At 41.5% G+C, this 26344-nt stretch overlaps 1 protein-coding gene and 1 pseudogene across 1 annotated transcript in view; one reads left to right on the forward strand and one right to left on the reverse strand.

Annotated features, from left to right (window-relative positions):
• Positions 1–3356: 3356 nt before the first annotated feature.
• Positions 3357–26344, forward strand: part of LOC129037166 (cytochrome P450 4Z1-like) — a 54580-nt gene continuing 31592 nt past the window's right edge. The window contains exons 1-6 of the mRNA XM_054489055.1: positions 3357–3571; positions 4838–4979; positions 14435–14479; positions 16140–16267; positions 18400–18524; positions 18604–18758. Coding sequence (XP_054345030.1) covers positions 3395–3571; positions 4838–4979; positions 14435–14479; positions 16140–16267; positions 18400–18524; positions 18604–18758 — 772 coding nt within the window. The 5' untranslated portion in view covers positions 3357–3394. The remainder of the gene's footprint in view (positions 3572–4837; positions 4980–14434; positions 14480–16139; positions 16268–18399; positions 18525–18603; positions 18759–26344) is intronic.
• LOC129037159 (tubulin alpha-1C chain-like) lies at positions 7601–8882 on the reverse strand (annotated as a pseudogene).

A 26344-nucleotide genomic window follows, 5' to 3' on the forward strand; every position in this document is an offset into this window, starting at 1 on the left:
AGGGGGTTTCCATCTATATCATACTTAGAGCGGCAAGTACTTGCCCAATGTTTACCTTTGCAACAACGTGGGCAAACAGTAGCAGCAGCATTTGGCCTTGTTTGTTGAACTGGCTTGGCCGCTTTTAAGTTTCTAATAGTGCAATTTTTTCAAGTATGACCAAGTTGACTGCAATTATAGCAGGCTCCAAGAAAAGAATCAGTGGAACCAGTTTGATTGCTGTCCTTCATGGCCCGTGCCCACAGAATAGCTCTGTGGGTCTCTGATCCAGTGCTTTCATAAGCTTTAATATATGCAGGCAACACCTCATGATCAGGTAAATTTTGTCATTGGATGGAACACATGGCCATTTTACACTCATGATTTGCATTCTCAAAAGCTAACATAGGAAGGAGAATGCCTTGAGCGTACTCATCAGAGACAGATTTTTCCACAGCATCTTGTAATTTAGCTAAAAAATCAGGGTATAATTCACTGTGATCTTGTTTAACAGTAGTAAAAGAAACAGGAGCTTGGCCTGGGGAGCATAATTTATCCCAAGTGCTCATACACACCTTTGTTATTTGTTCCTTGGTAAGAGAATCAAAGCCTAATTGGGCATAAGTATCAGAGAAATTATGGGAGTCTGTGAGCTGAGCCTGAGTAATTAGAATGACATCAGCCCAATTTAGCTGAGCCTGCAGACAGGCCTCCTCTGACCACCGGGTATGGAATTGTAAATGCTGAGATGGGGTTAGAACAACTTTTGCCAAAAGGTCCCAGTCTAAAGGAAGCAAAATGACCTCAGTACAAAAAGTCTGTGATACCATTTTAACATATGGAGAAGTAGGACCATACTGAATATAAGCATCCTTGAATTCTTTTAAAAAGGTAAGATTGAGCAGTGCATGATGCATTTGTACACCTTGAGCATTAGGAGGGTCTAGCATGACCAGATAAGCCTACATATCTAATCCACTTGTTTCTTTGTTTTGGCATAATAAGCATTGCATGGAAATTTCAAGAGTAGGCACCTAAGATGGGGTTGGCATAGAAGTGACAGGAAAAGCATGTGTAGATAAGGGAAACTAAGGTTGAGGAGGTCAGACTGGAATGAGAGCATGAGAAAGGGGCATTGGGGGAGCAGAAGCAGCAGAAGTACACTGGTGATTACTGGCATCCATGTGTGAAGAAGGGTACAGAGAAGCAGGCTGAGTGGATGGCAAAGTGAGCAGTTGAGGAACCAAAATGACAGGAGGCTGAGGGGCTGAAGTGGATGGGGGAGGGCCTGCAGAATTATAGGTAAATTGTAGTTTGGTCCCAGAGCCATTAGGTTGCTCTGGAGACAAAGGCTGCAAAGGTTTGAAGAGGGAAGAATTAGCATGTATATTGTCCCAGGCTGTCCGAGTTGGGGCCGCAGGAGCTACAAGTACCAGCTCTTCATGAAAAAAAATAAGATCATTGGGGAGTGACCTTAAGCCAAAGTCGCTGGAGTTACATATTAAATTCTCAACATCATCAGGTGGGGAAGGAGTAGGCAAAGGGAGAGGCTGATCAGATAACGAAGACCATGTGGGAGAGGAAGGCTGAAGAATAGGCAGAGAGTCACCAGATTCAGAAAATTGTGGTAACTGCAGGGGTTAACAGGATAGGTATGTCATTAGGACAGCATGTACCAAGGCCCAATCACCCCACACAGTGATGAGAACATAATTCCCTGTGGGAATCAGTTCCTGGAATGTTGCACCAACATGATCCCATAGTTGTACATCCAAGATTCATTTTTCAGGAAACCAAGGACAGTGTTCTTCCACTGCCCTGAATGGAGTGACCATATTTTCCATGGACACTTGAACCCCCTCCTGTTTTAACAGGAGTTTAATATAGCAGAGGTAAGGATAATGTTTAGACTCCATGTGACCCATTGTTAACCCAGACAATACACAGACAGACTCACCAATCATCAGGGAGCCAAACAAGTGTTTCTGTGGACTCAACCAATGAACGTTTCTCTGCACCTACCAAAGGGAATTGGGTTCCCACATGCACTTAGGAAAAAGAAAAACCATGTTGGCACACCAGATATCAGGGAAACCAGCCCCCAGTATTTCAACATAGGTTATTTCTATCTTCCCTAAGTGTCGGCCGGTCTGAGAAATAAAGAGAAAGAGTACAAAGAGAGAAATTGTACAGCTGGGCCTCTGGCAGTGTCATCATGTATTGGTAGGACTGTGATGGTGACCGCGAGCCACAAAACCAGCAAGTTTTCCTTAGGGAATTTAAAAGGGGAGGGGGTGTATGAACAGGGAGTAAGTCACAAAGATCACATGCTTCAAAGGGCAATAAAGGTCACAAGGCAAGGCAAAATTAGAATTACTGATGAGGGCCTATGTCCCACTGTGCACACATTGTCTTGATAAACATCTTAACAGGAAACAGGGTTTGAGAGCAGACAACTGGTCTGACTAGAATTTACCAGGCTAGAATTCCCCAATCCTATAAGCCTGAGGGTACTGCAGGAGACCAGGACATATTTCAGTCCTTATTTCAATTGCATAAGGCAGACACTCCCAGAGTGGTTGTCTATAGACCTACCACCAGGAATGCATTCCTGCCCCAGTGTTATCAATTATTAATATTCCTTGCTGGGAAAAGAATTCAGTGATATTTCTCCTACTCACAAGTCCATCTATAGGCTCTCTGCAAGAAGAAAAATATGTCTCTATTCTGCCCGACCCCACAGGCAGTCAGACCTTATGGTTATCTTCCCTTGTTACTTGAAAATCACCATTATTCTGTTCTTTTCCAGGGTATACTGATTTCATATTGTTCAAGCACACATGTTTTACAATTTCTACAGTTAACACAATCATCACAGGGTCCTGAGGTGATGTACATTCTCTGCTTATGAAGATAACAGGATTAAGAGGTTAAAGTAAAGGCAGGCATAAGAAATTATAAGATTATTGATTGGGGAAGTGATAAATGTCCATGAAATCTTCACAATTTATGTTCAGAGACTGCAGTGAAGACAGGCATAAGAAATTATAAAAGTATTAATTTTGGATACTGATAAATGTCCATGAAATCTTCACAATTTATTTTCTTCTGCCTCAGCTCCAGCCAGTCCCTCCGTTCAGGGTCCCTGACTTCCCGCAATAGGTATGAGCTGTCATGCACATGGCTCCTATCAGAAAATCTAGTTCTTCTGGAATCCAGGACTGCTGGGCAACATCTCAGCAGTTTTCACCCCGCAGACATAATTAGCTTCCTTTTCCTTATGTCACCTCTCTTAATATGGTATTTTGAAAGCCCAGTGTTGCCCAGGGGGCATCTCCTTTGGGTTTATGAGAGACCTGCATTCTCCGTGGCCCAGTTATCTCAGGCTTTCCAGAGCTCAGGACCTCTGAGAAGAATGGAGCCCTCCTGGCTTCAGGAACTCATGGCTCACCCCTTCTTGCTGCTGAACCTCCTCTGCATGTCTCTGCTGCTGTTTCAGGTAATCAGGTTGTACCAGAGGAGGAGATGGATGTTCAGAGCCCTGCACCTGTTTCCTGCACCCCCTGCCCACTGGTTCTATGGCCACAAGGAGGTAAGAGGGGAAAATTAGTTGGGGAGGTTAAGGAACAGAAAGATGAGGTATTAAAAAAAAAGCACATATTGGTGGGGCATTATGTAATATACAAAATGTTTTCACACCAATCGCATTTGATAATTACAAAAATTCTATGATGGGGAGGAAACATATTGTTATTCCTATTTTACAGGTAAGAAAACTGAAGCCCAAAATAGAGATGCAACTTTCCTGTGCTACCCACCTCATAAATGACAGAAATGAAACTTGAACCCTGGTCTCCTGATTCAAGGCCAAGGTCTTTACTACTTTCAGGACTCTGGGTGTTCTACAGAGAAATAGATCAAGTCAATTGTTAACAGGAAATATACAAAGATGCTACAGCTTCTAATGAAGCTGGAAATAGGAAAACATTTGTCAAATTAGAAAGGAAAGTTGAAAGATGAGCAGCAACCACAAAGGAGTAAAAGGCATGTAAGAGGCCAGGCATGGTGGCTCATGCCTGTAATCCCAGCACTTTGGGAGGCTGAGGCAGGCAGATCATGAGGTCAGGAGATCAAGACCATCCTGGCTAACACGGTGAAACCCCGTCTCTACTAAAAATACAAAAAATTAGCCAGATGTGGTGGCAGGCGCCTGTAGTCCCAGCTACTCGGGAGGCTGAGACACGAGAATGGTGTGAACCCAGGAGGTGGAGCTTGCAGTGAGCCAAGATAGCACCACTGCACTCCAGCCTGGGAGACAGAGCAAGACTCCACCTCAAAAAAAAAAAAAAAAAAAGTAATGTGAGACTTCGCTGCTTTGGAGGCAGATAAAGCATGAATGGGTATATCCAGAGCAAAGATGAGGTAGGGAATCAGTGGTTACTAACGGTTTACCTTATGCCAGGAATTTTATGTTTATAATCTCACTTAATTTTCATGGCAGCTTTGTGAAATATATTTGGTTTTCCTAATATATATTTCCATGAGGAAATCATGGCCCTAATGATGTAGATAATTAATAAGTGTCAGAATTGGGATTTGAACTTAAATGTCCAAAGTTGACGCTGGAGTGAGAAGACCAATCACTCAGCAACAGGTCCTGAGCACTTGCCCTGGGCCAGGAAGATTCTGTGGAGGTGCTGGAGACACATGGAGAAGAAAACTCGCCTTCAGCAGATGTGAACCTGTCTGATGGGGTGGTGTCCACAGACCCTCAATTTAGCACATGGTCCATCTGAGGGAAAGGGGTCCTCCTGGGATGACAACATTTACTAACCAGTCATGACTTATCTTATGACAGTTTTACCCAGTAAAGGAGTTTGAGGTGTATCCTGAGCTGATGGAAAAATACCCATGTGCCGTTCCCTTGTGGGTTGGACCCTTTACGATGTTCTTCAATGTCCATGACCTAGACTATGTCAAGATTCTCCTGAAAAGACAAGGTAAAAACCAAGAGGGGCTCACAGCACAGAGCAGCAACAAAGAGGGTCTCAGGGTGTCTGTAGCACTAGGGAAGGACAGGTTGAAGCATTTTTAAGGGAAATCCATCATTTGATATGTTGAAGGGAAGATTCCATGCCCTCCTTGACATCATAGTCAGGACTCTATTGAGGGCTGTTGTAGAGGATTCTCTGATCCATTTCCAAGCAATCTTGTCTCCCTACATCACAAATTTTTTCTGATCCTTCCATCACATTTACTTACCTCAAGCCCCTAGGACTACCACTTAACTGTAAACATACCGTGGGTTGGGGATGGAGAGGTGGTTTGCTTACAATTGGCTTAATGCCAGTGTTGCACAGAGGTGGGTGTTCACCATAGATGCTTTGCCCACTAATGATGCCTGTCCTCTGGGAATGGCCAGTGCCAGGTGGAGGCTCTGACAAGTGGACACCAGTTCTCCATAAGGTCCCTAGTGTGGGAGTTCTGTGGAATTGCAGAGCTGCTTCTTGGCCGTGGCAAGATGTGTATAGGATTCCCCCACTGGGCTTTCCTCAACTGCCTGTTGGCATATAAGGCTGGCCTTTTCTTCTCTCTCCCAGCTACCTAGATAGCTCACTCAGTTATAAAATGCCTCTACACCTCTCTTTGTGCTTCTGCAAAATTTCAATCAGCCTGTGGCTCTCTCATGTCATGGGGCACTCTGCCAGAATCACCACCTTTGCATCCTTGTTGAAAATGAATTGACAACAGATGTATGGGCTTATTTTTGGACACATATCTACACTTAATGCCAGTAACACATTGTTTTGGTGACTATAGCTTTGCAGTAAGTTTGAAATCAAGATGTATGAGTTCTCCAGCTTTGTTGTTCTTTTTCAAGGTTGTTTTGACTGTTTCATTTCCCTTGAAATATCATACAAATGTTAGAACTGGCTTTTCCATTTCTGCAAAGAAGGCCAATGTGATTTTCATAGGGATTCCATTGAATCTGTAGATCAATTTGGGGAGTGTTGTCAGCTGCACAATGTTGTCTTTCAATTTGTTAACATGGATGTCTTTTTACTTATGTACACTTTCTTTAATTTCTTTCAGCAATGTTTTTTAGTTTTCAGTACACAAGTCTTTTGCTTCCTTTGTTAAATTTATTCTTAAGTATTTTATGTTTTGATGCTATTGTAAATAGTTTTTCAAAGCTTCTTTTCAGATTGTTCATTGCTAATGTACAGAACTACAACGATTTTTGTGTTGATTTTCTATCCTGCAAAGTTTCTGAATTTGTTTATTAGCTCTGACAGTTTTCTTGCAGATTTTTTAGGATTTTCTATATTTAAGATCATGTCATTTGTGAATACAGATAACTGTAGTTTTTTTCCTTCCAATTTGGATGCCTCTTTTTCTTTTCATTGTCCATTTGCTGTAGCCAGAACTTCTGTTACAATGTTGAATGTAAGTAGTGAAAGCAGATGTCTCTGCCATGATCTTAGGGGGAAAGATTTCAATCTTGCACCACTGACTATAATACTAATGGTAAGTTTTTTGTATATGCGTTTTAGCATGTTGAGAAACTTCCTCTCTAATCCAAGTTTACTGTTTTTGTCATGAAAGGGTATTGGATTTTGTCAAATATTTTTCCTGTAACAACTGAGATCATCATGTGTTTTTTTTTTTCTTCATTCTATTAAACTGCTCTTGAATTCCAGGAATAAATCCAACTTGGTCATTATGTAAAATTGCCTAATATCCTGCTGGACTCCATTTGCTAGTATTTTTTTAGGAATTTTTTATCTGTATTCATAAGAGATATTAGCCAATGCTTTTCTTTTTTTTTTTTTTTTTTTTGTGCTATTTTGTCTGGCTTAGGCATCAGGGTAATGCTGGCCTCATAGAAGGAGTTAGGAAGTGCTCCCTCTTCTGTTTTTTAGAAGAGTTTTAGAGTATTGGCCTTAATTTATCTTTAAATGTTTGGTAGAATTCATCAGCAAAGCCCTCTTGTCCTGTGCTTTTCTTTGTTGGGGATTTTTGATTGCTAGTTCATTCTCTTTACCTTACCAGCTATAAGTCCATACAGATTTTATACTTATTTTTTGTTTTGTTTTGTTTTGTTTTGCTTGAGACAGAGTCTTGCTCTGTTCTTCAGGCTGGAGTGCAGTGGCATGATCTCAGCTCACTGCAAGCTCTGCCTCTCAGGTTCACACCATTCTCCTGCCTCAGCCTCCTGAGTAGCTGAGACTACAGGTGTCTGCCATCACACCTGGCTAATTTTTTAGTAGAGATGGGGTTTCACCACGTTAGCCAGGATGGTCTTGATCTCCTGACCTTCTGATCTGTCTGCCTTGGCCTCCCAAAGTGCTGGGATTGCAGGCGTGAGCCACCATGCCCGGCCAGATTTCATACTTGTTCTTGAGTCAGTTTAGTAGTTTGTATGCTTCCAACAATTTGTCCATTTCATCTAGGTTACACAAGTCACCAGCATACAATTGTTCATAGTACCCTCTTTAATGACATTTAACATGGAAACATCACTTTTATTGACAGTTTAGGACCACAATAAACAGACAGTTTCACCGAACAGAAATAGGAGAGTCTCAAGACAACAGGGTATAAAATTGTCGGAAAAGGGTTAATGTTCTTCACCCTCATCCTCTCCCTCAGCACTATCTGCTCCAACCTCCTCATAATCTTTCTTAAGGGCAGCCATGTCCTCATGGGCCCATAAAACCCTCCTTCCTCTATCCATTCTTTCATATACCAGTGAACAAAGGCATGCTTATCATACATTGGGTCAAACTTGTGGTCCAGGCAAGCCCAGGCCTCAGCAACTGCCGTGGTGTTGCTCAGCATGTGCACAGCTCTCTATATCTTGACAAGGTCTCCACCAGGTACCTTATTGGGAGGCTGGTAATTAATACCAACCTTAAAGCCAGTGGGATGCCAATCCACAAACTGGATGGTAGGCTTGGTCTTGATGGTGGTGATGGCAGCATTGATATCTTTGGGGACCATGTCCCCATGGTACAACAGGCAGCAAGCCATGTATTTACCATGGCAAGAGTCACGTTTCACTATCTGGTTGGCTGACTCAAAGCAAGCATTGGTGATCTCTGCTACAGCAAGCTGTTCATGATAGGCTTTCTCAGCAGAGATGATGGGGGAATATGTGGCCAGAGGGAAGTGGATGCAGAGACAGGGCACAATTTTGGTCTAGACTTCTGTCAGATTAACATTCAGGGATCCATCAAATCTGAGGGAAGCAATGATGGAGGACACAATCTGGCTAATAAAGCAGTTAAGGCTAGTATAGGTTGGGCACTAAATATTGAGGTTTCTCCACAGATATCATAGATGGCCTCATTTTCTACCAGGAAAGCACAATCAGAGTGCTACAGGGTGGTATGGAAGATGAAGATAGAGTTATACAACTATAGCTGTGGAAATATGGGGGGTTGGGTATGTGGAGAACTCCAGCTTGGACTTCTTGCCATAATCAACAGAAAGAACATTCCACCAGCAGAGAAGTGAACCCAGAACAAGTCCCCTCACCAAAGCAGTAAAAAAACAAGAAGTTCTGAAGACCTGTGCACTAGTCAACCAGCTTGCAAATTCAGTCCAAGATGAGGTCAATATAATCCCCTTGCCTATGCAATACTCCCCTCAAGTATAGTTATAGGCAGCATCTTCCTTGCTTGTGATGAGCTGTCCAGGGTGGAAGAGCTGGCAGTAGGTGCCAGTGTGAACTTTGTCAATGACTCTGGGTTCAACATCTACAAACACTGACCTAGTCACATGGTTGGCAGCACCGGTCTCACTGGAGAAGGTATTGAAGAAGTCATTTCCTCCCACAACAGTCTTGTCTCTTGGCCTTGCCATCAGGCTAGAGGCCATGTTCCAGGCAGTAGAGATCCTAGCAGGAACTGCCAATCTGGACATCAGCCTAGCCAACGTGGAGATGCACTCACATATGACAGGGACTTGTGAGGTTCTGCAAGGCTGAAGGAGGTGAAGGGACAGCAACAAGGATCTCCCACTAAGAGACTACCATGGAGTCCAAGGGAGTAGTCCATAGTATCCTCTTATAATCCTTTTATTATCTGTAACAATAAGTTGATAGTAATGTTCCCACTTTCATTTCTGATTGTAGTAACTTGATTCTTCTCATTTTCTTCATAGATCATCTAATTACTGTTTTGTCAATTTTCTTAATCTTCTCAAAGAAATAGCTTTTTATTTGTTAATTTTTTTCTATTGTTTCTTCTGTTTTTATTTTATTTATCTCAGCTCAATCTTTATCATTTCCTTCCTTCAGTAGCTTTGGGTTTCATTTGCCTTTCTTTTTCCAGTTAATTAAAGTGTACAAATGGGTTATTGATTTAAGGACTTTATTTTTTAATGAAGACATTTAAGCTATAAAAATCTCATTAAGCACTGCTTTTGCTGAATCCCATTACATTGGGTATGTTGTTTTCATTTTCATTTGCCTCAAATTATTTTCTAATGTCTTTTATGATTTATTATTTGTCCCTTTGGTTGTTTAAGAATGTCTTGTTTAATATTCATGTTTTGTGAATTTTCCTGTTTTACTTCTGATACTGATTTCTAGTTTTATTCTATGGACAGGTATTTCTGTATGATTTCAATATTTTTAAATTTATTGAGACTTTTTTTGTGACTTACAGTATGATCTATGCTGAAGAATGACCCATGTGCACTTGAGAAGAATGTGTAATCTAATGTTGTTAGGTGGAGCTTTTAGAACATGTCTGTTTGGCATAATTATAGTGTTGTTCATGGCACTATTCACAATAGCAAAGACTTGGAACCAACCCAAATGTCCAACAATGATAGACTGGATTAAGAAAATGTGGCACATATACACCATGGAATACTATGCAGCCATAAAAAATGATGAGTTCATGTCCTTTGTAGGGACATGGATGAAATTGGAAATCATCATTCTCAGTAAACTATTACAAGAACAAAAAACCAAACACAGCATATTCTCACTCATAGGTGGGAATTGAACAATGAGAACACATGGACACAGGAAGGGGAACATCACACTCTGGGGACTGTTGTGGGGTGGGGGGAGGGGGAAAGTATAGCTTTAGGAGATATACCTAATGTTAAATGACGAGTTAATGTGTGCAGCACACCAGCATGGCACATGTATACATAGGTAACTAACCTGCACATTGTGCACATGTACCCTAAAACTTAAAGTATAATAGTAATAAAATAAAATAAAATAAAAAATAAAAAAAGAAGTTCTCTATTTCCTTATTAATTTTTTGTATCATTGTTCTGTCCATTATTGAAAGCGATGTAGTGAATTCTCCAATTATAATTTTAGAACTGTCTATTTCTCCCTTCAATGCTGTCAGCTTTTACCTCGTATACGGTGGAGCTCTATTGTTAGGTATATATTTATATATTATAACTGTTATATCTTCATAATGGATTGACCCCTTAACAATATATAATGTTTTTGTGTCACAATATTTTAAAGTATATTTAACGATAATCACCCAGCTCTCTTTCCTTACTGTTTGCATAGAATACCTTTTCTACCCTTTTACTTTTAATCTCTTTGTTTCTTCAGATCTAAAGTGAGTCTCTTGTAAGCAGCATATTAATGGATCCCATTTTTTTAAGTCCATTCTGCCAGTCTCTGCCTTTTAACTGAACAGTTTAATCCATTTACATTTAAAATAATTACTGATAAGGAAGGACTTATTTCTAACATTTCATTGTTTGTTTTTTATATGTCTTATATCTTTTTTTAGAGATAGGGTCTTGCTCTGTCACCTAGGGTAGGGTGCAGTGGTGTCATCATAGCTCACTGCATCCTCTAGCTCCTGGGCTCAAGTAATCCTCCCACTTCAGCCTCCTGAGCAGTTGGAACTATAGGCCTGCACCACTATGCCTGGCTAATTTTTTCTTTTGTACAGACAAGGGTCTCACTATGTTGTCCAGGCTGGTCTCAAACTCCTGGCTTCAAACAATGCTTCCCCCTCAGTCTCCCAAAGTGCTGAGACTACAGGTGTGACCCACTGTGCTCAGCCTGTCATATATATTTTATGTTCCTCACTTCCTCCATTACTGCCTACTTTGGTGTTTAATTGATTTTTGGTTTTTGGTATAGTAACATTTTTATGTTACTCTTCTCATTTCTTTTCTGTATATTTTCAGTTATTTTCATAGTGGTTAATGAGGGATTATAATTAATATCTTAATGCTGTATCAACTTGGTTTGAATTAATACAAATTTAGCTCAATAGTATCCAAAAATTCTGCTCCTATACATCTCCATCTCTATATATTGTTATTGTCACAGATTGCATCTTTACACATTGTGTACCCATAATATAGATTTATAACTATGGTTTTATGCAAGTGTATGTATACCATGTAAGCAAAAAGAGGAGTTAAAAACTAAAGATACAATAATACTGATTTTTATGTTTACCTATGTAGTTACCCTTACCAGTGTCCTTTTTTTTTACATGGCTCTGAGTTACTGCTTAGAGATCTTTCATTTCAGCCTGAAAGGCCCTCTTTAGCATTTCTTGTGGGGTAGGTCTATTAGAAACAAACACTCTCATCTTCTGTTTATCAGGGAATGTCATAATTTCTCTTTCATTCTTGAAGGATCATTTTGCTAAATATGTAATTCCTAGTTGGCTTTTTTCCTTTCAGCACTTTGAATATATCATCCCGCTGCCTTCTGAACTCGATGGTTTCTGATTAGAAATAGGCTGTTAATTTTATTGAAGATCTCTCATATGTGATGAGTCACCTTCTCTCTTGCTGCTTTCCAGATTTTCTTTTTGTCTTTGGATTTCAACAGATTGATTCTAATGTGTCTCAGGGTGAATCTCTTTGAGTTTATCCTGCTTGTTGTTCATTGAGCTTCTTTTTCTGTAGATTCATGTCTTTCCTCAAATTTTGGAAATTTCAACCATTATTTCTTCAACTTAGTTTTCTCTCTTTGCTCTTCTGAGACTCCAATTATGCATATGTTAGTATGCTTGATGCTGTCCCACAGGTCTCTTAGGACCATTCATTTTTTCATTCTGTTTTCTATTTCTGCTCCTCAGATTCAACAATCTCAATTGACCTGTCTCCAACTTTGCTAATTTTTTCTCTACCTGCTCAAATCAACTGTTGAAACCTTATGAACTTTTTATTTCAGTTACTATATACTCCAGTTCTAGAACTTTATTTGTTTCTGTTTACAACTTATATGTCTTTGTTAATATTCTCTATTTGTTCATACATGAGTGTTTTGGTTTTGTTTCATCTTTGGCCATGGTTTATTGTAGGTCTTTGAGCATATTGAAGACAGTTGATTTAAAGTTGTCTAGTAAGTCCAACATCTATGCTTCCTCAATAACAGTTTCTTTTCATTACTTTTTCCTGTGCGTAGGCATACTTCCTGTTTCTTTCACATGATTTGTAATTTTTTTTGCTTAAAACTGAGCATTTTAAATGTTATGTAAGTAAAAAAGGAATAAAAGAAAACAGGTAGAAAAGAAAATAAAAATACTCTTCAGGTCTTTCCTGGTTGGTTCTGTGTTGGGGCACACCTTTAATATTTAATCAGGGCATTTACAAGTTTGCCTTAGCTTCCTCTTTCTTCTTGAACTTTGTGTAAGGACTAGTCAAAGTTGAAAGCCTGTGGTCTTATCAGTTCTTTTCCAAGCATACATCCTACCCTGGGTATGTGTAGGTTCCCTGTTATATGTGAGAACTTTTTCAAGCATTGATTCCAAAATAAAATTCTCATTCCTAGCTTTTCCTTCTAGATTTTGGTGTGTTTATTATTGCCTCAATTGTTCTTTTTTGTCCCAGGAAGCAGTGCTAGTTCTTTTGCCTCTCAATGTTTTTGAGGAACACTTCCCTGCCCTGAGAGAATTCTGAGTTAGGTAAAACATAGGAAAGCCCCAGTCCTTCAGAAAACCCACACAGAGGTCAAAATAAACAAAATTCCTTGAGAACAAGGACCACTCTGCTTTCTCTAGGATCCAGGAATCAGAACCCACTGAGAATGCAGGCTGCCATCTTCAAGATTGCCATGGTACTGGAGAGGGATGTGGGGCAAGGCTAAATTACAATGTCAATATTTTCTATCCTTTTTCAGTGGCCTTTCTTCTGATTAAGTGTTCACTTGGTTGCTGTAAACCATTAATTGTCTTCCAAAAATCTGCTAAAGTTGACTATAACAGTTTTTGCCAGATAATTTTTTTTTTTGCTTTGGGGAGGCATGGCCCTGGACAGTTCCTATTCCACCATTTTTGCTGATGTCACTCTTAGACATTATTTTTTAGGACCCTGGAATATCTAGAGTAGAAAGGCTCGTGCTTATTGGCCTTAAATGTAGACATATATACATCCTTTCCAAAATAGTTTTGGAAACATCCTTAACAATTCTATCAATCTTTTTTACCCATTTCTGAAGAAATGCCAGAATTATCTTCCAACAAGTAGATTTGGAAGATGAGAAAGATGAATTAGTTAAGAAGGGGTCCCAAGTTTTGGTAGGGAAAATAGGGAATATAGTTGTGTCTTTAAGTGGATAGAGGAAGAGGAGGCTATCTGGTAGTGAAGGGATAGATCAGGTTTGGATTTGCTGGGGTCCTGAAGTGTCTGTGTGGTACACAAAGGGAAATGTTTAGAGGGCAGTGGTTTTATATTGAAGTCTATGGACAGAGAGAGAGAGAGAGAGAATACACTAGAGACTGGGAGAGTGAATGCCATAAGATATCTTCTTACCCTTAGAACTCAAGGTATTTTACAGGTTCATTTCACCTGGACTCTTGCAGAAAGGGAATCTCATGTTAACAATCCTCTCTTTCCCAGATGTTCATATGTTTTCTCCCCAATTTTTACTTCCTTGTCTTTATCCCACATAAAGATGTTGATGGAATGAATGAAGGACACTAATTCTTGTTTTCCCAAAACTGTGAAACCAAGGTTATGTCCCTTACCTTTTCTTCTGATTCATTTATATACATCTTTCTCAAGCAAATCCAACAAGGGTAAAATCTACAATTTATCTCAAAGTCATGTTCCTGTGTCTAGCTTTACATGTCTATGTGAAAAGGAACTGGAGCTTTAAAATGTTGTCAGAGTTCCCCCAACAAAAACAAATGTATTTTTTCAACTTATGTTGAAAGAAAATTATACTCTGAAAATTATACAAAGAAAATTATACTCTCTTTTCCACTGCTATTGACCTAGCAGCACCAAGTGCTGTGTAGAAAGAATAAACAAGTTCTCCTTCTAGTTCTGTGGCTTCCCTGGTGACTCTTGGGACTGAAGAACTAGCCTCCAACCACCTTGCACACTAGCTATTTGTGTTACCCACAAGGAATATGGAAAACACAAAAGTTTCCTCTCATTTTAACTCGTGATTTTCACCTAATGCCATTTTTGCCTCCTTTGTTCTGTTTTACAGATCCCAAAAGCGCTGTTAGCCACAAAATCCTTGAATCCTGGCTTGGTATGTATATTAGTCCATTCTGATGCTGCTATAAAGACATACCTGAGACTGGGTAACTTATAATGAAAAGAGGTTTAACCGACTCAAGGTTCTATTGGCTGTACAGGCTTCTGCTTCTTGGGAGGCCTCAGGAAACTTCCAGTTGTCGTGGAAGGAAAAGGAAAAGAAGGCACACCTTCACATGGCCACCAGGAGTGGGGGTGGAGTGTTACACACTTTTAAACAAGCAGATCTAGGGAGAATTCTATCACAAGAACAGTAAGGGGAAAGTCCACCCCCATGACTCAGTCACCTTCCACCAGGCCTCTCCTCCAACACTGAGGATTACAATTTGACATAAGATTCAGGTTGAGACACAGAGCCAAACCATATCAGTATGTGTGTCTGATCCTTTCTCATCTGAACCTGGAGGAGGTGGGGGGAAAGATTACTTTCCTGATAGACACTAAATGCTCCTGTCTCCCTCACCTTACCACAACTTACACTCACTTTTGCTTCAGAAACCTGAGCTCAATCTTGCCTTGTCCTTCATAGCTTCTCCTCTTATTCTACCTGTTTGGGACTGGTCCTTTATTTATGGTGTAACTAGGGATAGGGGTGGAGGAATAAGAAGGGGCCTGGGGGTTGTATGCTCTCCTCCTCACACCAACTGTTGTCATTATCCCAGGTAGTCCCCACTTGAGGATCATGGAAAGAGAAAGGGAGTCCCTCAGCCTGCTAACATGGACCTTATTGAGAATGGTGCCCTGGAAGAGATTGCCATTGTGAAATTTGCTTAAGATCATTCTGTCCCCTTTTCCCACCACACTTCCTCTCCCTTTTCTGGGCAACCTGCCTTTGCAGCTAAGCAAGTTCACACCAGAAGATTCAGGATCTGGGTAGTAGCCCCAGATCCCTGGATCAAACGTGCATGGGTGCCTTCTCTCCCTCTCCTTAGATTTTTCCACCCTACAGAGAATTTAAAATATTATTCACCACAAATTTCATTATCAGTTTTCCACAATCTACTTGCCCCTGGAAAATCTTGCTCTTGAGAGTCCTTTTGAAAGAACCGACTCTCCTAAACTAAGTCTTTTATGAACTCAGTGGAGATCTCAAACCTATTGTCCAGCAGGAATGATAAAGAAAAGCCCCTTTAGTCTTCCATCATTGATCCTCAGCCTGAAGAGAAGCACAAAAGTGATTAAAAGAAAGCAGCACCTCTGCTTCAGTCTGGAACTTTGCGCCAGTCTAAGGCAGTATTTCTCAAAGCGTGGACCTGAACTAGCTGGGACCCTTTTTATAACTCAAAAGTCCTTGATTCTACCTCAACACCTAGGAATTATTGGCTCTGAAGGATTAAGCCAAAGAATCTGCCTCTAGCAAGCACCCCAGGTAATTCTCACCCACTCTAAATTTGAACTCTTATCCAGAGGCTGATGAATCTGACTATCAAATAGGATAAGATGGACCTCTTTTTCAGTTCATTGTATAAACAAATTTTCTGATTTGGACTTAATTCACAACGGGTTAGGTCTACTCCTGCTCATTCACTTTTTCAGAGCTCTGTCCATTCTAGCTTCTCTCCAGTGTCATAGATAGGGAGTTGCTCCCTGCGTGCCTAGTCTTTCTTCACTTACCTGGCCTGTGATAGAAACATTTACCCCTCTCATTTCATAAGGTAGAGGACTTGTGACCCTGGATGGTTCTAAATGGAAAATGCACCGCCAGATTGTGAAACCTGGCTTCAACATCAGCATTCTGAAAATATTCATCACCTTGATGTCTGAGAGTGTATGGGTGATGCTGGTAAGAGGAGAAGAGAGCATTCCTACCTGGCCTCTGAAGTAAGGTGCTGCCAGCCATATGGCGTGGGAGACTCTGAGTTCCCTCAGAACCATGTTCACAGCAGTTTATATGGGGTTATGTGATGTTTAGACCATGACCATCATCATCAGGGCAAGGACTCTGTCTTGTATACCCAACACTTCTCACAGGGATGGACTCAGGGTAGGTGCTCAATGAGAAGTAGCTGAATGAATGAGTGAGTCCAGTAGACTCACTACATTTGGAGAACACAATGCAGAAGAGCAAAGACAACAATAGGAGTAGCCATCCCAACATAGAGAAGTGTATCATGTTCAGGAGGTCAAGTCAGGAAAGACTTCCTAAGAAAGGTGACAGGAGCTGAGTCTTCGAGAATGGGCAGGATTTCTGGAGACTGCCTTATGGTAAAGGAGAAAGGGGAGCTTTAGCTTTGGCTGAGGCAGAAGAGGGTGCAGAGAGTTCACAAGACAATCTAGAACCCATAGAGAAGACACAATTGTATGTCTCCACACCTGTCCTCTTGGAGTTTGGATGGCAAAGACATGCCAGGTGGTTTTGAGCATACCTAAGGTCTGTTTCAGGGGTCCTGAATGAGGTGATTGTGACAACTCAAAGACTAAGTTTCTAAGATCCCAGGCACTGAGTAAAGCAATTCGACACACAAGATCTCAATCCTGGTCACAAAGACTTCTTAATGATACAGGGGCTCAGATATATGGGTTCACCTAAACACATCACCCTGGATTCATACTGGTCCCATACTTCCACTGTGCCATGTTGTTATCCTTTATGACCCTCGTCACCATGCCCATGTCCCACTCCAAAATAAAAATCAAAGCAAAACATATAAAAACAGTGACTGCAAATACTTTTTAAGCACTTACTATGCATCAGGCTTATTATATCCTTTTATGCTACTACAGTCTTACAATTTTGCTGTATTATCTCCATTTTGCTAGTAAGGATATTGAGATGCAGAGATTAAGCAGTTAGTCCAAGGTCACAAGGCAGGCCGGGCACAGTTGCTCATGCCTGTAATCCCAGCACGTTGGGAGGCCAAGGTGGTGGATGGCTTGAGCCCAGGAGTTCAAGACCAGCCTGGCCAACATGGCCAAACCCCATCTCTGCTAAAAATACAAGATCATAAGTCAGATTAGAAGAAGACTTGGGTTCAAACTCAAGCCTCCTTGAGTTGGAAGAGCGCACCCTGAATTAACACACCTCTCTTTGAGTCTAAGGCTTCTTCCTGATGATGCCTCCTTCAGCCCGCTCCAACCAGTGCCTCTCCTTGCAATGCCCTTACCCACATCCAAACAGACACCACCCCCATTATCACCTACCTCTTGTTCTTTCTCTACTCTTCTTGGCTCCATGACAATTGCAATCTTTCAGAACATCTGATTTTAGTAACGTGTTTGGAAAAAAACTTTCAAATTGAATTAATTAATTAATTCACATTACAGAGTTAATAACAGCTTAACAGTGTATAAATATTTATATTGAAATGGAGAACTTCATCTCAATAAACATCTGGCTTTTGACAAAATGAAATTTTCTGGGATATTGGCAGGTATGTCCAAGGGGGTAAATACATCTGGATTCTACTGTATAGCTGAGGGTTTTCTGTCTTGACTCTTAAGACAAACTCTTTGAGAACAAGAACTATCTCTAATTCCTGTCTAAATTCTCACTGGATCTGGAAAAAAAACTTGTCAAGTACTAAATATTTTTAGGGATCTTTTCCTAGAATCAAAAACCTCTGTTTATTTATACTCTCTACAGATGTTTTTGAATTCTTATTTTTTATTCCATGTTTTGTCAGCTTAGTTTTTCCATGATAAAAGTCATATAAATTGTAGTACTGAAACTTAGGAAAAAGAGAAAAAAAAGCTATTTCCCCACCCTTACAAAGTCACAAATAACATCTAAGGCTCAGTATTCATCTTCAGTACAGACAAGGTGTTTTATTTTATATGGTTGTCATAATAAGGCAAATTCATTTTGTACACTTTATATTTTCAAACCCCAACAAGCTCTAAAAGGGACATAAAATAACTTAGAAATTGGGAAAAGATGGGCCTATGTATGATCATGATATTCATCTCCTGCCCCAGAACAAATGGGAGGAACACATTGCCCAAAACCCATGTCTGGAGCTCTTTCAACATGTCTCCCTGATGACACTGGACAGCATCATGAAGTGTGCCTTCAGCCACCAGGGCAAAATCCAGTTGGACAGGTCAGTGATAAAAGGAAGTTACTTGTTCACCAATAACTGTGTCACCCACTAACATGTTGTTCCATCTTCCCTATTCCAGTACCCTGGACTCATACCTGAAAGCAGTGTTCAACCTTAGCAAAATCTCCAACCAGCGCATGAACAATTTTCTACATCACAATGACCTGGTTTTCAAATTCAGCTCTCAAGGCCAAATCTTTTCTAAATGTAACCAAGAACTTCATCAGGTCACAGGTTAGACCTGGGATTTACATGGCCAGAGTCCACTATGAGACATCTCATTGTCTGAGACATAGACTCTGGCTATGGCTGCTTCTACTATGGACATATGGCATGGTCATCATTCAGAAGTGCTAATTTGTACCTCTTAAATGAATGTGCTACATAAATCCTAGGTAGAGGGTGTTATGTTATTTATATATATCTGCATTTTAATGTTTGGAGTTAGAACTAATACAATAAGCAAAACATCTGTCTATTTTGCTTCATTTCTTATGGAGCAGCTTCAGATGTGAAGAAAAGTAAAAGTGAAAGGAAGTACATTTCTGTAGGAAGACAGAGCAGGACATCTGAGCAAGTACTGAACATGAGTGGGTACTGCATACTATGTACAGTTTATCAAACAACACAGCACACCACTGAGTATTCCTTTAGCATGGGTTTTTGGGGACTCAGGACATAGATAATTTTGAGGGACCATAAATCTACCCATGACAATAGCCATTTACAATTGGAATATATTTCTGATTTATCATTTTATCTTGATAAAATCGGCCTCTTTTTCTCTAATAATGATTCTAGTCTTAAGATCTACTCTATCTGACACTAGTATGATAGCCTCTGCTTTCCTTTGGTTAGTATTTTGATAGTATATTATTCCATACTCCTTCTTTTTTCATTTCTGTGTCCTTATATTTGAGGTTTGTGTCTTTTTTCTTTTTTTTCTTTGTTTTGTTTTGTTTTGTTTTTTGTTTTGAGACAGAGTCTCACTTTGTCACCCAGGCTGCAGTGTCGTGGCACCATCTTGGCTCACTGCAGACTCAGCCTCCTGGGTTCAAGTGATTCTCCTGCCTCAGCACCCCAAGCAGCTGGGACTACAGGTGTGTGCCACCACACCCGGTGAAATTTTGTATTGTTTTTGCAGAGGCAGGGTTTCACCATTTTGCCCAGGCTGGTTTCAAACTCCTGAGCTCAAGCAATTTGCCTGCCTCAGCCTCCCAAAGTGCCAGGATTACAGATGTGAGCCACTGTGCTCAGCCAAGGTTTATTTCTCATATGCAGCATATATTTAGGTTTTGTTAATGTAGTCTGAAAATCTTTGTGTTTTAGTTAGAGCATTTAAACCAGTTATATTTAATGTAATCACTAGAATATTTGGATTTCAACATGCCATGTAACTATTTGTTTTCTATGTAACCGATTTTTATCCCTTCTTTTTTTAATTGCTAGATCATTTTATATTATTACTTTTTCTGTTTTAGATCGTAAGTTTAGTTTTCATGGGTATGCTAGAAATTACAACATGCAGTCCTTATTTATTAGAATGTAACATAGGTAATTACATTAAACACTTCCCTGAAAATGCAAAGATCTTACAACATTTGAACCTCTATTTACTACTTCTCATATTTTTAAATATTTTTAAATATTGTTGCGATGGGTTTTTTAAAAACATTTTTTAAGTTCCGAGGTATATGTGCAGGATGTGCAGGATAAGGATAATAATTAGGCAAAATATTACAGCAATTAGAATTTTACAGCCAGAATTCCACATTGTGGAAATTATTCTCTAATGACAAGTCAAGGAGGAAATGCATGCTTTTCTCAAGAAAAATGTTACTTTTATGTTAATATTTCTGGTGATGCACAGCGACACCTAATGGAGGCAGACCAATATTGCAATCCATTGATGTAACAGGTATCAAACTCAGTTATGGTCTATAGGATCCCCATTCACAGTGATACTCTTTTTTTTTTTTTTTTTTTCTTGGACCAGAAATATTTTATTGGTTCTATTTTTTTTTTTTACCCAACTGTGTTTTTAATTATAGCATTAACAAAGATAAAGCAAAATCAGGGAAGTACAAAATAATTACATGTGAGTCTAACTAAATAAACATCATTTGTTCTTAGATTCTATGTACTTCCTCTAAACCTGCTGTTTTTCCAAATATTGGACCTTTTCCTCTTTACTAGTTTTCTTTTTTTTTATTATGAAGTATTTATTGATCATTCTTGGGTGTTTCTCGGAGAGGGGGATATGGCAGGGTCATAGGATAATAGTGGAGAGAAGGTCAGCAGATAAACACATGAACAAAGGTCTCTGGTTTTCCTAGGCAGAGGTCCCTGTGGCCTTCTGCAGTGTTTGTGTCCCTGGGTACTTGAGATTAGGGAGTGGTGATGACTCTTAAAGAGCATGCTGCCTTCAAGCATCTGTTTAACAAATCACATCTTGCACCGCCCTTAATCCATTTAACCCTAAGTTGACACAGCACATGTTTCAGAGAGCACAGGGCTGGGAGAAAGGCCATAGATCAACAGCATCCCAAGGCAGAAGAATTTCTCCTAGTCAGAACAAAATGGAGCCTCCTATGCCCACCTTTTTCTACACAGACACAGCAACAATCTGATCTCTCCTTTCTTTTTCCCACACTTCCCCCCTTCTTTTCAACAAAACCGCCATCGTCCTCATGGCCCACTCCCGATGGTCGCTGTCTTCAGAGCTGTTGGGTACACCTCTCAGACAGGGCGGCCGGGCAGAGGCGCTCCTCACCTCCCAGACAGGGCGGCCGGGCAGAGGCGCTCCTCACTTCCCAGATGGGGTGGCCGGGCAGAGGCGCTCCTCTCATACCAGATGATGGGCGGCCAGGTAGAGGCGCTCCTCACCTCCCAGACGGGGCAGCTGGGCAGAGGTGCTCCTCACTTTCCAGACGGGGCGGCCGGGCAGAGGCGCTCCTCACTTCCCAGATGGGGTGGCCGGGCAGAGACGCTCCTCACCTCCCAGATGGGCCAGCCGGGCAGAGGCGCTCCTCACTTCCTCCCAGACAGGGTGGCACCCAGGCAGAGGCGCTCCTCACCTCCCAGACAGGGCGGCCGGGCAGAGGCCCTCCTCACCTCCCAGATGGGGTGGCCGGGCAGAGGCCCTCCTCACCTCCCAGACGATGGGCGGCCAGGCAGAGGCGCTCCTCACTTCCCAGATGGGGTGGCCAGGCAGAGGTGCTCCTCACTTCCCAGAGGGGGCGGCCAGGCAGAGGCACTCCTCACTTCCCAGATGGGGCGGCCAGGTAGAGGCGCTCCTCACCTCCCAGACGGGGCGGCCGGGCAGAGGCGCTCCTCACTTCCCAGATGGGGTGGCTGGGCAGAGGCGCTCCTCACTTCCTCCCAGATGGGGTGGCGGCTGGGCAGAGGTGCTCCTCACTTCCCAGATGGGGCGGCCGGGCAGAGGGGCTCCTCACATCCCAGATGATGGGCGGCCAGGCAGAGACGCTCCTCACTTCCTAGACGGGGTGGCGGCAGGGTAGAGGCTGTAATCTTAGCACTTTAGGAGGCCAAGGTTGGGAGGTGGAGGTTGTAGCGAGCCGAGATCACACCACTGCACTCCAGCCTGAGCAACATTGAGCACTGAGTGAGCGAGACTCCGTCTGCAATCCCAGCACCTCGGAAGGTGGAGGCGGGCAGATCACTCGAGGCCAGGAGCTGGAGACCAGCCCGGTCAACAGGGCGAAACCCCGTCTCCACCAAAAACCCAAAAACGAGTCAGGCGTGGCAGCATGCACCTGCAATCCCAGGCACTGGGCAGGCTGAGGCAGGAGAATCACAGGAGCCCAAGGCAGGGAGGTTGCAGCAAGCCGAGATCAACGCAGTACAGTCCAGCTTCGGCAACAGAGGGAGACCGAAAAAAGAAGGAGAGGGAGATGGAAGGAGGGAGATGGAAGGCCACAGTGATACTCTTAATACTCATATTCTAACCCTATATTTTAAACCTTCTTGTAAAATTTATCTCTTTTCACCTAGAAGCAATCAAACTTCAAACAGTGCTGCCAGCAGAGCCACACACGAACACGCTATTTTTTCGAGAACCCTTAGATCAACCTCAGGAGGAGGCCCAACTGCTGTTCTCCCACACAACACCCCTTTTCAGCAGGCAGTAGCCAGAAAGAATTGTCATCCAATGCCCCTTCACTGCAGTTAGGTTTGCTTAGAGAATAAGTTCAGGCATAGGCCATTTTTACAACTTGCAATACGATTGGGAGAAATATGATATTGGATGCTAAAACAACTTTAGCATTAATCTTGACAATTCCTTTCCTTTAATTATGAATTTTTGTGACTTTCACAGACCCTCTTACAACATACTTAAACTTTCTGACTTGTCCTAAACATTCTTCCTTTAAACAACCAGGCATTTTTTTTAGAAAAAGTATTTACCATACAAAATCCTTTCTTTTACAAAATCTTTTTCTTTATAATCTTCTCTTTATAGCTTAGAGTGCGTTATATTACCAACCTTCAGTAAAAAGTCCTATTAAACTTAATGATAGTAAAATTTACATGCTTGCTTCTTATCCATAACTATTACTACTGCTGTAAGCAAAACAACCTTGACTAAATCTTTCCTGCAATTATTAATCCTCTTATAAGGGTAATAATTAAGCAAGATATTACAGCAATTAGAATTTTACAACCAGAACTCCACATTGTGGGTGCTACAGTGTATAGTTCTTTTGCAAATAGTAGCATGACTATAACAATTCCCACAAGAGTGGCATAGTAAATAATTTCCATTTGAAACTTTACTTGCCAAGACATAACATTTCCTTTTGGGGATTTACAAAGTTACAAATGCAATTCTATGAATAATTAAAATCTCCCTGCAAATATGCATTAGAAAGAAGTTTTAGTATCTGGTGATGAACATTGAGGAAAGGTTAGAAATAATAAAAAGTATCTGATGAGGTAGAAGAGGGACAGAGTAAGATGAGTAGCCCTCACTCAGTTACTTATCTTTTATGATTTTCAGTTTAAGATCCTCTGTGTCTTCACACTGATATTTATGACATTCCTCTGAGCTGTCAGGGGTTGCTCCCTCAGCTTTTCAGGCTTTGACTTGAGTGTGATGTATCCAGGAGTTGATTCCTGTAACTTTTACTGCTGAGAGCGTTGAAAGAACAGTGTAGGGCCTTTTCCAGCTTCACTTAGGGAGGGAGACAGAGCTCAGAGATTTCACCAGTACCAAATTTCCTGGGTTAAATAAAGGTGGTTCTATTTCCTGGGATTGGGTTCTTGCTAGTTGTGTTAATTTCTATTGGAAGTGAGCTAGAGAGTTTACATGCTTAACCAATTGAGAGGTTTCCTGCCTGAAACAGTCTCTGAGCACATTGATAAGCTTTTGTCCTTTCCCAAGTGAAAAGCTTGGCAAAGGATTTTAAGGACTTTCCATTGGCTGGAGGCTGGCAAATAGAGTTTGCCATCCTGACTGTAACCATTCTGAGAACTGAAAAGTATGCCCTTGAGAAGTGGCCTATTTTATTTCTGCAGGGGAATACTGGGGTTTAATTTCTCTTATGAAGCCTTCCTAAATTAGAAGGGGCTGAAGCATGTTGATGCTCTGAGGCTTCTTTGCCTTTGATTTAGCTGCCTGATCAGCTAACCTATTTTCCTCGGCTACCTTATTTGTTCCCTTTTGATGTCCCCTACAATGCAACCCTCCTATTTCTCATGGAAGAAAAACTGAGGATAAAAACCTGCTAATTTCTTGGTGATATTTTATAGGAGATCCATTGGTTGTTTTCCTTTTAAATGGCAGCATGAGCATGGAGAGCTAAGAGAGCATACTTGGAGTAGGTATAAATATTAGCTACCTTTCCTTGTGTAACTCAAGTGCTCTTGTAAGAACTATTAGCTCAGTCAATTAAGTGCTTGTGCCTGAGGAGAGACATTATTTAGAGTGACCACCGCTTAACCTGCCTTATGTACTTCTTGCTTTACTGGCTGTTTGTTAGCTAAGAGCTCTCCCTAGAGGACAGTGATTCTGCTACATCTTGGGGAGTGTAAACAGTTAAATTATTTCTTAGGGTTAACTTGAAGGCTATTTTTTCACTGGTAGAGCTATTATGACTATGGTTTGGAAGCACGTGTCAACAATACGTTCTTTTAACTGCAACTAAGGTTGAGAAAAATATTCTATTAGAATTTTTCCTGAGATGCCCCTTCTGGTCGCGCTATGGGAAGAGGGAAGGCCTGGAGTTAGAGGGGAGAAAGGAGACTGGCTCTAGTGTTTAGAAGGAGGTCTGCTTTCCTTCCTTTAATTTCCAGAATCACCCAGGGCTCCTGTGCTATAATAGCAGTTTGAGCCACTGGAGTCGGCATTTGAGCCCCAGGACCCATCAGTCCTGCTGGACCCTCTGCGAGAGTGGTCCTGAACCCAGTGACCTCCACCTCTGGGGGCACTTGCATCTCCAGTGATCTCTGCCACAGGCTGGACAGGGTCGAGCTGGCTTCATCTTGATGCCTGGACATTCCTTCTTAAAATGCCCTGCCCTGACCTGCCCCGCCCTGCCCCACCGATAGAAACTAGCGGATGCAACTCAGGGATCCTGGACTTTGCAAGCCTGCAAAGCTGCTGCTACAGCCTCTCTCCTTCTCCTGAGCTTTCTCTTTCTTTTGGGCCTCCCCCGGTCCCTATTATAAAAGACCAAAGTGGCCACCTTCAGGAGGTTCTCTAAGGTGCTATCTGGTCCTATAGCTTGCTTCAGTACTTTCCTTCTAATATTGGGAGCTACCTGTGTAACAAACTTGTCCTTCAGGATGAGCTGCCCCTCAACTGAATTAGGGGATAAGGAGGTGTGTTCTAGTACAGCCTCTCTCAGCCTTTCCGTAAAGGCTACAGAATTCTTATCTGGCTTCTGGTCTATTATAGACAGCTTAGAGTAATTGAGAGCGTTGATCCTGGTTTTCCATAGGCCTTCTAAAATGCATATTAAAAAGTGCTTCCTTTTCCATTTATCTTTTGAGTTACTGGGGTTCCAACTAGGGGTGTTTACCAGAATTGCCTGTCTCCCAATTGGGAATGATGTTTTTGCTATTTCTTCACTTTCCCTATCTGCTTTCTTCCCTTTTGGTGTATTATAGGAGGTATATTGCTCATCTCCAAAATTTTCTGCTGCTTGCAGAGCTGCCTGCTTTTTAGCTGCTGTGAGGGTCTGGTTTAGGAGCAGCACAACATCCCTCCATGGGAGGTGAAATGCCTGAGTTAAATTTTGGAAAGCCTCTAAATACCTATCAAGGTCATTAGAAAACTGGCCTAAGTCTCCTTTTTTTTTGCCTAAGGTCCTATAATGAGAAGGGAACTTGAAGGGGCCCCAAATAAGGGGAATCCTCAGATGGTTTCCCTGGAGGTTACTTCTCTAATTTGGGGGAACTATTCTTTTTTGGACCTGCCTGATATGATTGTTAAGAGTTGGGTTGATCTTACAATGTTTGCAAGGGTTTAGTAAAAATGCCATGCACTTGTGCAAAAGAAAATGAGTTGCTTTTCTTTTTGAAGTCCTGAGGTTAAAGAAGTTCCAGTGTTTCAGAGTGCACTCCAGAGGGGTGCAAGCTGAAGATAATCTGTTACCCATCTAGAAAAAGATGTGAGAGTTCTTTTAGTCTCCTTCCTTTCCATATGACCCAGGGTGGAGGACAAGACAGGGGAGCATCCTTCTGGCTGTTTTCCCTCCCCGGTTCTTGGGTCCCGGCACCCTGTTAAATATGCCACCTATGGTCGAAGGCATGGTCCTCCAAGCTATGGAACGAGATAAACTAAGTGATGCTTTACC

This window comes from Pongo pygmaeus, chromosome 1 (genome assembly GCF_028885625.2).
Source record: "Pongo pygmaeus isolate AG05252 chromosome 1, NHGRI_mPonPyg2-v2.0_pri, whole genome shotgun sequence".
Taxonomy (NCBI): domain Eukaryota; kingdom Metazoa; phylum Chordata; class Mammalia; order Primates; family Hominidae; genus Pongo; species Pongo pygmaeus.